This window comes from Paramisgurnus dabryanus, chromosome 10 (genome assembly GCF_030506205.2).
Source record: "Paramisgurnus dabryanus chromosome 10, PD_genome_1.1, whole genome shotgun sequence".
Lineage (NCBI taxonomy): Eukaryota > Metazoa > Chordata > Actinopteri > Cypriniformes > Cobitidae > Paramisgurnus > Paramisgurnus dabryanus.
In genome coordinates, this window is record NC_133346.1 from 28,509,169 (window position 1) to 28,522,541 (window position 13,373).

A 13,373-nucleotide genomic window follows, 5' to 3' on the forward strand; every position below is an offset into this window, starting at 1 on the left:
ATGTAATGTAAACAACACCAACAACAGCAAACATGTTCCTCCTTAGTTGGTATTGTACTGCACTTACAACATTTACACCTTATAAAACGGGCAAATCCAGAAAAAATACAACATCAAGAATTACATACAAATTTTTAATTAAAAAAGCAAATAAGCAAACAAAGATTAATTACCAGATAGAGAGGTCCTGTTGTAATCGTTGCTGCTGTTGTTCCTGTTATGTATGGCTGTATCTGACTGTAAGCCATAGTTATTTAAAAAAGTTTTTATATAAGTTTTATTTACATTGATGCCACAGCTGTTGGATTAGTACTCAAAGGCTGCACGTACTTGTAACTCTTTAGCTTCGCCCACAGTATGCCTTCAGGCATATATTATCCAGGAAAAACTGAAAGGTTGTTCTGTTTTTTTAAAAATCTGACAAACAAAACGGAAAAAAAACCGTTTCATCCTATCTATATTTTTTCTCTGCTTATAAACTCTTAAATATGGGTATTTTTTTAAAACCCAATTTTTTAGCATAAAGCTAAAATAATGCAATTTTTATGAAGGAATTTTGTTAGAGATCAGATTCAGAACAATAATCAAAGCATACACAGAGTTTAAAAATTAGTAAAAAAAAAATATAAATTGGGTAAGTGGATAATCGCGGTATTACAGATTAAATAAAACCTCATCAGTAACACGTTTTTTTATGGAATTTCTTTTCTCTTAATTGGCAAGATAACTCGTCATTGGCAGGTAAAGAGTTAACATTAGATTGGCAGAAATGGTGTGTGTTATGTGATCTTTAAGAACTTTATGGAGAAAGGTTCAATTGTTTTGAAGAAGGCTTCAGGGCACCCAAGAAAGTCCAGTAAGTGCCAGGACCATCTCCTAAAATACATTCAGCTGTTGAATCAGTGAGCACCAATTATGCCCCTTTCCAATTGTTTGAGCATCTGGAAAAAGCTTGTCCGAAGAAGAAAAGGAAGAAAAGGTGAGCACTACCCTCAGTCCTGTGTTAACAGTAAAACATCCTAAAGCGTTAGTCTCATGCCGAATTATGCATGAGATAAATAGTCACAGTCATATCAACTGACATCATGTCTGAATCATTTTATATTTATCATCTTAAATGACTTTCATCATTACATTTACATTTATTCATTTAGCAGACACTTTTATCCAAAATGACATACAAATGAGAATAATACAAGTAGTGCTACCATACCACATTTAATATCAATAGAGTATAGCTGTGTTTAAGTCGTGCCCTTTTAACTCTTTCTCAGCCAGCGTTTTTTTTTTTTAGTTTCCAGCCAGCATTTTTCATGATTTTCACAAAAGTTTAATGCCTTCCAGAAAATTTTCTTCTTTAAATATATAATCCTACAATATATCAAATGAAAGAACAGACCCTCTGCTTTCAAACAAACAAACAAAAGGTTTCATCCGACCTTCATTTGTTCTCTTTTTATCACCTCTCAAATATGGTATAAGTATGGTATAAGTTTCTTCAAAAACACCAAATTTTGAGCAAAAAGCTGAGATAATTTTATTTTTGTGAAGGACTTTTGATGGAGATCCTATTCAGAGGGATCCTCAAAATATACACGGGGCCCTATCTTGCACCCAGCGCAATTGACTTTGTCAGTGACGCATGTATCATTCGTATTTTGCACCGGTACACAGCGGGTTTTTCCCTCCACAGACACGTCGGCAAACTAGGGAATGAACTTGCGCTCCCTGGGCGGTTCAGCGCCAAAAAAGAGCCGTGTTCCGGCGCAAACCATCCCTGATGCTATTTTGCAGTTTTAAAAAACAATTGTGCCACTGACCAGAAAAAAAAAGTTTAAAGTCAGTTCATTATGCTATTTTAAGGGCGCATGCTTGACCATAATGTATAGCGTGCACAACGCGCATACACTTTGCATCTAATCTACACAGATGCAACAGTTATTTTTGCAAATCATAAATTGTTACAATAAAAAATATTAATACACGAGATAAGGGGAATCATAGTGGTGAGCATTGTAGTTTTTATTTATTGTGTGGCTGCGTTAAAAAATTCTCATGCAAATAACGATTAAAATATTTTCATAAGTTTGTTGTGTGGCTGTATTACGTTTATTTTATGTAAATAATAATTAAAATGTTTTCATAAGAAACCTTAATGTATATGAACTTGATTTGTAAGAGTACTTTGGGGTTGGACCTTGCTTGCGTTTCTTGGGTCCAATTTCAAAGCCCCCAAACCCTTTCAGCGGTGAGGGTGGACGCAGATCTGTGTAAAGGCAGATCCACCTCCCGTTACATGGCGTGCCCGATTTATGCTGGCAAGCTTGGGATTCCCCCGTCTCCTGACATCATTGTAGCGCTTGGCGTAATGATGGGGATGCCAGCTGATGAGACTGTGGCTATTTCCTCTCACGCCAGTTTAACCTACGCTGATTTGGGCGGGTTTCTCCTATCCCCATACAAAACAACTTCTCTGTCTTTGACTGCTCTTACAAGAACGTCGGTCTCCTCGGCTGTAAACCGCTCCTGGCGTACGCCTGGTAAATCCGTCATAATAATAGCAACCCGCCATGGAACTTGCGCCCTTGCATTTAAAGGGAATGTTGGATAGCATTCTAAATGTTTGTTTTGTCTATTGTTAGTTATGTTTCATATAATCCCAGTAGAGTAGTCAATAACCATATTGGTATATTATCCAGGGATGCCTCTAAATTCGGACTATAATTCAAAGTCACTTTACCTCTGATTATGCTGCCTCACGATCAACGTTTCTTAGAATGAATGTACAATTATAGGTATATTCACTGCACAAATGAATCAATTAATTGTTACTGTTCATTCTGATAAATCAGACAAAACCTACAAAATATACATAGCTAATGACGATTAGTTGTATGTATATGCCTTTGAGCTAAATAAACAATTCTCTGATTTGAATGGTGATAAAAACACCTGGTGGAGAAAATATTAAATTAATAAGTATAATTATTAATGAATAACTCACCATTATCAAAATTATTAGGGAGGCATCGATACCGATACTGGTATCGGCCTCGATACCACATTTTCTAAAGTACTCGTTAAAAGTCCCCCGATACCAGGGATCGATACCACGGTCTGAGAAATGTCTATGTTTGAGCGGCGAGTAAGGGGTTAATGCCTCTTGTGTTGTCCAAAGAGGCAGAGTTTACAACAAACTGGAAAACTAGTCCCTTGTTTTTTTGTTAAATTATATGACTAAAGCTGTTACCTTTAAATTTAAATCATGTTTTTTATTAAGTACTCTGTATCGGCAAGTACTGAAATGCAAGTACTCGTACTCGTATTCCAAAAAAGTTGTATCGGTGCATCCCTAAAAATTATGATTTGTTGTTTTAAACAACACTGTTCCAAAACCCCTAAATTTGCTACAACCAAATGGGGGAATTATTAAAGGGTCATAAATCGGCCATTTTTGAAGGTTTTGTGGTGTTTATGGTGTGCACTGTAAGATCATGCTGTTCATGCTTCGTTATGACAAAAATTCATTATTTTTCATATGTTTATTTTGCCATTATTTTACACTGCTTTTATGAAGCCCCTCACTCAGAAATATGCAGTTTGCTCAGATTGGTTAGCTGGCCCAGTGTGTTGCAATTTGCTGACCATTATGAAAACAAACCATGGTTTTACTACACTGGCTTTACTACAGCCTGTGGCTATAAGAGCAGTGGCGAACCGTGGGTACTTCAGCTGGGCCTTCAAAATATGCAATGAAGTGCAAATGCCTCTCCATCCATAATACTAGGCTATTCGTATTTCGTTAAATCATACAGTGAACGTGTAAAAATTCTGAGCACGCAAAGTTAATTTACAGAATGGGCATTGTCTGCCTTTAAATGCAGTTTTAAAGTTTAAAATTACTTTAATCTTACTGATAAACACAAATACAGATTCTGCTGCTCTGTAATGACAGGGGCTCTGTAAATTTGCATTTAACAAGCTTAAATTATGTTCTTTAATTTATTTTTTATTTTTTGGAAATATATATTTAGCTGTAGGATACCTTGTTAATCTTTTTCATAAGGGTAAATATAGCACCCTGCGTTCTCAGTGCACCTCCTTGTGGCTTATAACTGTTGTTATAAGATATCCAGGGCTCGCAAAATCTCTAGCCCGAGCCCCGAGGTCCCGGGGCTATTGGGAATTCTTGTCGGGCTACCAAAATGTATCTCCGCCCTGCCCATCGGGTATAGCAAGGTAAAAAATATTTGAATGTTTTCGCATTCTCTCAGATTTAGTTAGGAAATTATATTGTATGTAATTCGGCGTCGTCTGTCAGTCATTACTATCCTCACGTAACAAGTGAAACTGTCAGGAAGTAAAAGTATAATTAAACCCATTATTTTTCTCGTGTTCGCGTCATATGCACAGGCTCCTCTGCACGCGCTTCTCCCATCTGTGCTCTTCACGAGTACGCGCTTAAGTAATTTCGTTTTTACGTCAGCCCTATCAAGCTAGCCACAACGTCAATCACGTTTTCCGCCATTTACCTCAACCACTCTCACCGCAGAAATTCGGGCCATTAGACTGTATTAAACTTAATATTAACGGTCTATGATCTTCGTCTTTGGTGTTTTACGGCAGCTCGCATCCAGTTTGTTGCATGCTTAGGACTTCATGAAGGCTTACAATGTTTTGTTTTTTGCCCGCCCACTTGAAATCAAAACGTGATTGGTCGATTTGCCCGTCACTCTCCACACCAAAACACATAGCTTGGCCTTCCCTGGGATTCATGAAGTCCTAACCAATGAATGAGTCAGATAACCGGGCCTTAATAGAGACAGACGATTCTGATTGGATTAGATGTTTTCATGACATGAACCTGACAGTAAGCTTAACGTAAGAACATAGATGAGAGAAAATATATTACATGTATTGTATTAAATTGAATTAAATAGAAATTTAAAAATGTAAAAACATATTTTTATTGAATATTATTTATTTGTAAAAATCTTTTTATTAATTTCTTTAGGCCTTCTCTGAAGGCGTAGAAGGCCCTGAAGGTTCCCCACTGGAGTAAACACTACATAAAAGCTCTAAACAAAGAATAATTTACAATAATCAGACAAACACCAGCATTTGAAGTTCGCTGGTGGGATTAAAAAGAAGTTTGTATGTGTTTGTAGGTATCTGTCAGATAAGTATGAATTAGCAAGTAGCTAACTGGCTAACAGAACCAAACAGTGCTGTTCATTGTACATTCTTGCTACATTAAAAATGCTGTCCAACATGGCCTCGTCCTCTTTGTTGAATGTTCTCGGGGGCAGGGTTTGTGTAAAATTTTATCTATGTGATGTCACTAACCCAGGAAAAGGCTACAGAAAGTAGCAGTTCTTGCATTTTGTTTTATACAAATTGGGGGATTGGTTATGGGAAGACAAATTCAGACCATATGATGTCATTTTTATGTAACATGAATGTAAACTTGATTGGACTGGTAAGAAAGATGAGATTCTAAGCTGTCATATATGTCTATATTTTTTTCTTTATATCTTTTTGCCCCCTATTATAGATTTTTTTAATAAATGTGATGATCCAATATTCGGTCCAAGGGGGTGGAAGAGCTGATGAATTTAAAAACATTCAAGCATACCATAAAATGATAAATCAAACAGTAAGTAAATCACTTACTGTATTGTCTTTAGTTTACAGTGTGGATCCTTCAGTAGATCAGAGATCAATTTCCTGGAATCTTCAGCATAATTTAAATACAGATTGAGTTCAGTCAGGTGTGATGGGTTTGATCTCAGAGCTGAGGCCAAAGCAACAAAACCTTCCTTTCTAATACTGCAGGACTCCAGACTGAAGAGAGAAGAAAAACTCCTGACACGTACAGTAAATTAAGTCATAAATTATAATTATATGTGTGAAACTATTATGATAAGAACATATTCATTAAAAGAAACAGAGAGAGAGAGAGAGAGAGAGAGGGAGAGAGAGAGAGAGAGATTGAAAGCAGGAGTTCAGTGGATTTGGAACACTCATTCACTTGTTTAATAATAAAAATGTTGGTGTTGGATTTGTAACACCTTTGTAACACAAGCACATTTAATTATGAATAAATAAATATATGTGTCTATATTCACGAAAGAGACACAAATAAATGATCAGGGGTGCGTTTCCCGAAAACAACTATAGTTGCAAGTTCTTTCGTTACGAATAGAGTTCAATGGTAACAACAACCATAGTTAGCTAACAATGCTCTTGGGAATGCAGCCCAGGGGCCTTATGTATAAAACATTGAGTAGACTTCATCCTTAAAGGAACACATCGACTTTTTGGGAATTTAGCTTGATCACCATATTCCCCAGAGTTAGATCCGCAACTCTGTCTGACGCACCCACCGCTATCCTAGCTTAGCACAAATGCTGGAAGTAAATGGCTCCAGCTAGCATACTGCTCCGAATAAGTGAGAAAATAATGCCAACATTTTCTTTTTTTATATGTTGTGATTTGTATAGTCACAGTGTGTACAAATACACTGTAAAGAATGTTTTTGTGGGTTAATAGATTAAACTAAATAAAATTAGTAAATTCTATGAAGTTGATTTCATACACACACACACACTAAATCGGACTGGTTTAAGGATTTTCTTACTTTAATATCTTCAGTTTACAGTTTGTATTCTTCAGTCCATCAGAGAGAAGCTTCACTCCTGAATCCTGCAGTTCATTTCCACTCAGGTTCAGTTCTGTCAGACTTGAGGAGTTTGAGCTGAGAACTGAGCTCAGTGATGAACAACTTCTCTCTGTCATTTTACAGTCCTTCAGACTGAGAGAGAAATAACAAAATAACAGTGTGTACAACTTTTAGTATCACTCACAGTCAGATATAAAGAAAACAAGTGTAAATGAATGTAGAATGATAATATAGTCATATGTAGTCATACAGTCTAACATATAAAACATTAATTAAAACATTCACATGAATGATAACAGCTCAATTTTAAGAAATACAACACAAACATATAAGAAATTCAGCAATAATTCTGTAGTGTAAATATTACAGATTTGTAAACTAAACTCTTGGGGCCCTATCACACACCCAGCGTAATGCAGCACAAAGTGCAACACAAGTGTTTATTGCTAGTTTCAGCACGGCGCAATTTTTTTTCCAGCATCACGCTGTTTAAAAAGCAAATGCATTTGCGCCTATTTGTGCACCCATGGGCATGCTGGTCTTAAAACGAGGGGTGTTCAGGCGCATTGTTATTTTAAGGCAACTAAAATACAGTAAACTATGCCACACATCAATGGCACAATACCGTTTGTTATTTAAATAGCAGTTAGTAATATGCACCTATAAACAACAAAAAATTGTGCATTTGCTTATTACACACATGAACAGCACACAAACATTTTTAAATATAAAAATTAAAAGATTAAAATGTAAAAGATTATTATTGAGTGTCTTGGACCCGAGTATGAGATGCTAGAAGGCTTAAAGAGCTGCTTAACCTGTAGCCTGTAGCTTTTGTCATTTTTATGCAAAGATGACAAACACAGTGGAGACATAAATGATGACGAGGATGATACACAACATAGAACAAGAACCGACAATGATTGAGGAACATGGGGGGGGATATATACATTGGGAAACAGGTGAGGGTAATGACACCAATGAATTAAACACAGGTAAAAATTATTTAACAATAATGACAATGAAAACAATGATGATTGAACATAATGAACACTAACACAAAGACAACAGACTCTAACAGCTTTAGACATCTTTATATATTTGAAAGAATAAATAGAATATATACTCACTAACGTGATAAAAGTAAAAAGAATGTAAGAAGGATCATTTTATCGCCACAAACGAACCGCTCTAGAGTTCTTTTAAAAAGCTGCGCTTTGCACTGCATGTCGGGTGTATGATAGGGCCCCATGTGTGCATAGGTAAAGGATGAAGTACAGCTATTAGTAAATTAGTTTTATCTCAAAATAAATCCTGACGTGATGATCAGGACTCTGACATGAAGAAAAAATGTTTTCACCCTGAATAAATTAATGTTGCGTTATCAACCATCTGGATGTCTAAATTGTCCTGCTTATTACACAACATAAATAAAATTATTGATCACAAAACATTCATCTAAAATATTTTAGTAATTCATTTTTTGACAAATTCAGACCAGTGAAGTCAAATATATATAAATAATGCCGGTCAAATGACCCAGGTAAGTGGTGTGTTATGTTGTTATCATGGCATAACAGACTTTGAAATGTGACAACTGACCAATCAGAATCAAGTATTTTGTATAAATACCCCAGTGTTCCATGTGTATCTGATCAGTTATTGTTTAAATGTAGGGGAGAGCAGGGGTGAATTTACCATTTTTTAGAAAAACTTAATTTTTAAAGATAATGTTTTAGACAGAGATTATATTTTTGCCTGTGGTCAATAACTCACAAGTATTGTCTATCAATACCAGGTAGACTTTTGAACAAATGCAAAACGACTTCAGTATAATTTCACTTTGAACATAAGTAGCGAATTGTTACTTTTGACCCTGTCAGCTGGGACGAAAGTAACTCACATGTGGGTAAAAATAACACAACAAATCAATATAGATTTTTGTGTTACACTTGTTTTTATTAAATACACATGACTATATGTAACTGCAAACATATTTGACCCTTATTTCTTTGCAAAAATAATGAAAAAAATTACATTTTCATTTAAAATTTCAGTTTCATCTAATATTTCAAAAGCAACCTGACAGTACAAACTTTAAATGTTGAAAAAAAAACATTTTCAACAGTTTGTCGACTATGAAAATGTAATAAAATTTGAATAATACACATTTCAAAATAATGTGACAGTATTAGCAGCGAGTAACAAGTGTTACTTTTAAATGTCAGAAACTCCTGACATTTAAACCCAATTTACTTTAATTTAGAAAAACTCTAAGAAGGCAAACTTCAGGATGTGTTAGAGCACTAAATATCCTGTAGATTGATCAGTACTGTAACACATAAAACAAAAAACATAACATGTTATAAGAAAAAATTATCTCTTAAAAAATGTACTTGGTTTAAAAAACAGCTTTCAGGATCTACACGTGCAAAATGTGTCAAAAAAACACAGTATTTGTCAGCTCTGTCAAGGGTTGCGTGCTAAAGATGCTGTCATAGTTTGGAATGCAGATCTGGTCAGGGATTTGCCAAAATCGCTTTGTTACTTTCGTCCCGTGTTACTTTCGCCTCGTTTCTCCTGTTCAAGTGTGACGTTCTGTTTCACGTTTTTTCACATTTGTCTTATCATTTTATATTTTCTTGCTTCGTTAAGATATATGATTACAACTATAAATACAGTAATACTTACAGTAGTTTTTGTAGTTTACAGTGTTGATCCTTCAGTACATCAAAGATCAGCTTCACTCCTGAATCTCCTGGATTATTATGGTTCAGACTGAGTTCAGTCAGGTGTGATGGGTTTGATCTCAGAGCTGAAGCCAAAGCACCAAAACCTTCATCTCCAATAAAGCACCAATCCAGACTGAAGAGAGAAGAAAACTCCTGACACTTACAGTAAATGAAGTCATGAATTACAATTTTATGTGTGAGACTATTATCATCAGAACACAGAAAGAGAAACAGAGAGAGATTGAAAGCAGGATTTCAATAAATTCTCAACAGCTCTTTTTCCTCTACTCGTAACTATTGGTGCTGTTGGATTTGTTACATTTGTTTAATTTACACTGTTTAAAAAAGGTTCCTTGAGGTTTCATATTGAAACATGGGGTTCTATACTTGGCCAATAGAACCTTTTACCAAAAAATAGTTCTATGTAGAACCCTTGGAGGGCAAAGAACCTTTTTCATACAATGGTATAATTCATGTTTTGTAACTGAAGTATAAACTAAAGAGTATCATTACACAATAATTACTGACCTACCCAACTTATTCACAAACCTTTTTGTGTCAAAAGGGTGAGTGACGGCTGTGGTCAACAAAAAGAGAGAGTCAACAAATAGGCTATTTATATGTAGTCAGTGTATGATTTATTTCCTGTGAGCTTTTTTATGCAAGTTTGTATATTAGCATGAAACTTACACTTTCTTATACAGTGTAGTTTGCTTTTTTGATGAATTAACAGGTATTTTCTTTATTTTGTATGCCACCTTTCTTCAGCCGAGTGCTTTGGTAGCTGTGATACTTGAGCTGTGAGCCAGTTGGTTGTTGTGATGCTTGTCCCACCCCTCATCCACTGTGATTGGACGGCCGTGTGAGAACTGACATTGATGAGCGAAGCTTTTCATTCAAAGTTTAATCTCTTTCAACTCTTAACGCTCAGCGTCGAGCACGGAAAAACCACCAAGCACCGGTTTTCAGCGTGGAAGAAAACCGCTAGCTGCTGGCTTATTTGAAAAACGCAAAGCTTCCATTGGAAACAATGGAAAACATGGGCCGGCCACGGGCATAAAAGCTTTGGTGTGCACGCCCCCTAAATTAAGTAGACTGCAAAGGTTTCATTTGTGCGCAACACTGCTACTCTCATGTTGTTTTTAAATGCATCATTTGTTTATACATGTTACAGACACCTGATGTTACGTTAATACTTATCTTCTGATGTTAGTGGGAGAAAATTATAAATATTTACCCAGAATTGTTATAATTTGACTATGTATAGATAGTTTATAGATAAATTACATCCAATAGGGCGGCATACAGCTCCACATCAATTATTATGAGTCTTGTTAGTTCTTGTGTGTCGCTTGCCTAGTTGTCATACTTTATCTGTCTAATACAGAATACAGAGAAGTGATTGTAAGTGATTTTTCTAAATTGATATTTCTGTATAATACAATTAATTAATAATAAACTTTTTGCATTTACTAGATGTAAATTGTAAATTATCAAAACATACACGTTTAAAATTAATAAAATTAGTTTTTGCTTCAGTTTTTTAGAAATTGGGTAAGAGCCATCTAGTGGATACATTCGCGGAATTACAGATTACCATAAAAACTCGTCAGGAAAGTGACATTGGCAGAAAAATGTTTTCTCTTAATTGATGAGATAACTCATCAATGGGGAAAGAGTTAATAAACTGATAACGAATGGGGTCATGCAAGCATGTAAAACGGTGTTCGTGCCAGAAGTCAGAAAAGATGTAAAACATTGTGTTCAGTACCTCAGAGAAGAAGGCGGTCGCGTGTGACTGTTCAAACAAATTCAACCACATGTGCGTTTACACTACAAAAGCAATCAGACTGAAAGGGGTTTCGACAACCTCTGAATGTGGTTGAAAGAGGTCGAAAGTGGACAAGCTCAAAACGTTTTAAACACCCTTTAAACTTGGCATTAATGTTGTCCACTTGTGATCCGATCGATGAAAATGCATGTTAATGCCAAGTGTAAACAGCCTGATGATGAACAACATTATATTCTCATCAACTTTTATAAGAATTTACATGATACAAACACACACAAGTTTAATCTTGTTGGTTTAAGGATTTTCTTACTTTAATATCTTCAGTTTACAGTTTGTATTCTTCAGTCCATCCGAGAGAAGCTTCGCTCCTGAATCATACAGATTACTTTCAATCAGTTTCAGTTCTGTCAGACTTGAGGAGTTTGAGCTGAGAACTGAGCTTAGTAGTGAACAACTTTTCTCTGTCAGATGACAGAAACCTAGACTGAGAGAGAAATAATAAGAAAACGTGTTAAAAGTTTTAAATGTGCTCAAACGGTGTAATTTCCACTGGGGACTGGGAACTTTTCAAAATCCTGTTTGTGTCCCTACCATTTTTTTAAAAAGTCATTTGTTATGATTTTTTTAACACCACATCGTCCTGACATCCATACTAATAAATGTGATAAATTAGATTTTTTCTTACTTTAATATTTTCAGTTTACAGTTTGTATTCTTTAGTCCAGCAAAGAGCAGCTTCGCTCCTGAGTCAAACAGTTTATTGGAATATAAATTCAGTTCTGTCAAACTTGAGAAGCTTGAGCTGAAAACTGATGCTAGTGCAGAACAACTTCTTTCCTTTTCTGTGAGATTACAGGACCTCAGACTAAGAGAGAAGAAAAAAAAACAATAGGTTAAACCAGACTCCGATACAGAGTAAACAAGTAAAAATGGATATGCAAAGTTAGCATGTCCAAAATTCATGTTAGTGTTATTCTCTCTAACATTTTGCTTAAAGGGACACTTCACCGATTTGCATTAAGCTTTAAGCTTTGTGGCACCTTTATGAGTCACAATACAGCAAAGAGCTAAGGCAGATGGAGGAACAGAAGCCCGAGGAGTAGGCCGGTGCCTAGGCTTCGGCTGCGTAGAGGAGCCCGGGGAAGACGCCGCAACCCTCGCCCTGCTGCGTTGAGAAGCCCGGACTGGCTCGAGCTTGGACGGACAAGTAGTGCCTATACTCTCACTGTGTGCTTTCTGTATAACATTTCTGCATCAGATCAGGATATGGAAGTTTGTTTGTGGAATGGTCCCGGGCAAGAGAGGTACTTTGGGCATGTTTATTTCACAGACGTGTTTCGCCTTACGAGCACAAGCGCTGAGCCAGCGCATCTGTGAAGTATACATATTGTGTGATGGATGCGTTTGTGTGCAGGATGCGCCATTTTCTTCTTTGGGAATATACATGTTTGGCCAAGCACTCTCAAAATTAATTTAGAAACTGAATGAAGCTTGCTCCTACCCAAGCTCCATACCGTATATGGACTGTGGCGTCCTGGATACATATTTTAGAATTCTAAACTGGAAGCCACAGTCAAAGACTGCAGGGATAAACGGACGTCTGACTATAAAGTGAGTGTTTCTATTTTCTTTGTTATACTAACGTGGCATTTATGTACACAATAGCATATCTGAGCGGTGTTCTGATTAATGTGAGTAGCTTGCAGAGCTGTGCATTGTGGTGCATTTTGGAAGTTGTAGTTTTCCTTACAAATGCATCCTAAAGTCACGTTCAGTCTTTTCTCGGTCAAATAGGCACACATTTTTATGTAGTGATGGCTCAATCAATCAGGTACTCAAAATATGCTCAAACGTTCTGTAATTATCTTTTGATTAATTGGTTAAACTTGCACGCAAAATATATAATAATAATGAAATAATAAAAAAAGAACATTTCACTAAGTTGTTTCTTATATTATTACACAACCCAACAGATTGATAACAATGGTGTCTGAGCCTAGCCTGGTAATACCATCCTCTGCTATTTTGCTTCACTTTATAGACAGAGTCTTGCTGGGCATAATTGACAATCGTTTTCCTTCTCGTGGAAGGGGCTTGTCTGAAGTTTAAAATCATTGGTCTAAACGTAAGCCAATCACATAACGTTTGGATATGATGTGCGTTAAGC

At 36.0% G+C, this 13,373-nt stretch overlaps 1 protein-coding gene across 1 annotated transcript in view; it reads right to left on the minus strand.

Annotated features, from left to right (window-relative positions):
* LOC135718258 (uncharacterized) overlaps positions 1-13,373 on the minus strand; it is an 88,144-nt gene that overhangs the window by 20,743 nt on the left and 54,028 nt on the right. The window contains exons 12-16 of the mRNA XM_073816116.1: positions 11,892-12,071; positions 11,517-11,690; positions 9,374-9,547; positions 6,641-6,814; positions 5,674-5,844 (exon numbers count right to left, since the gene is read on the minus strand). Of these exons, the coding sequence (XP_073672217.1) occupies positions 5,674-5,844; positions 6,641-6,814; positions 9,374-9,547; positions 11,517-11,690; positions 11,892-12,071 (873 nt within the window). The remainder of the gene's footprint in view (positions 1-5,673; positions 5,845-6,640; positions 6,815-9,373; positions 9,548-11,516; positions 11,691-11,891; positions 12,072-13,373) is intronic.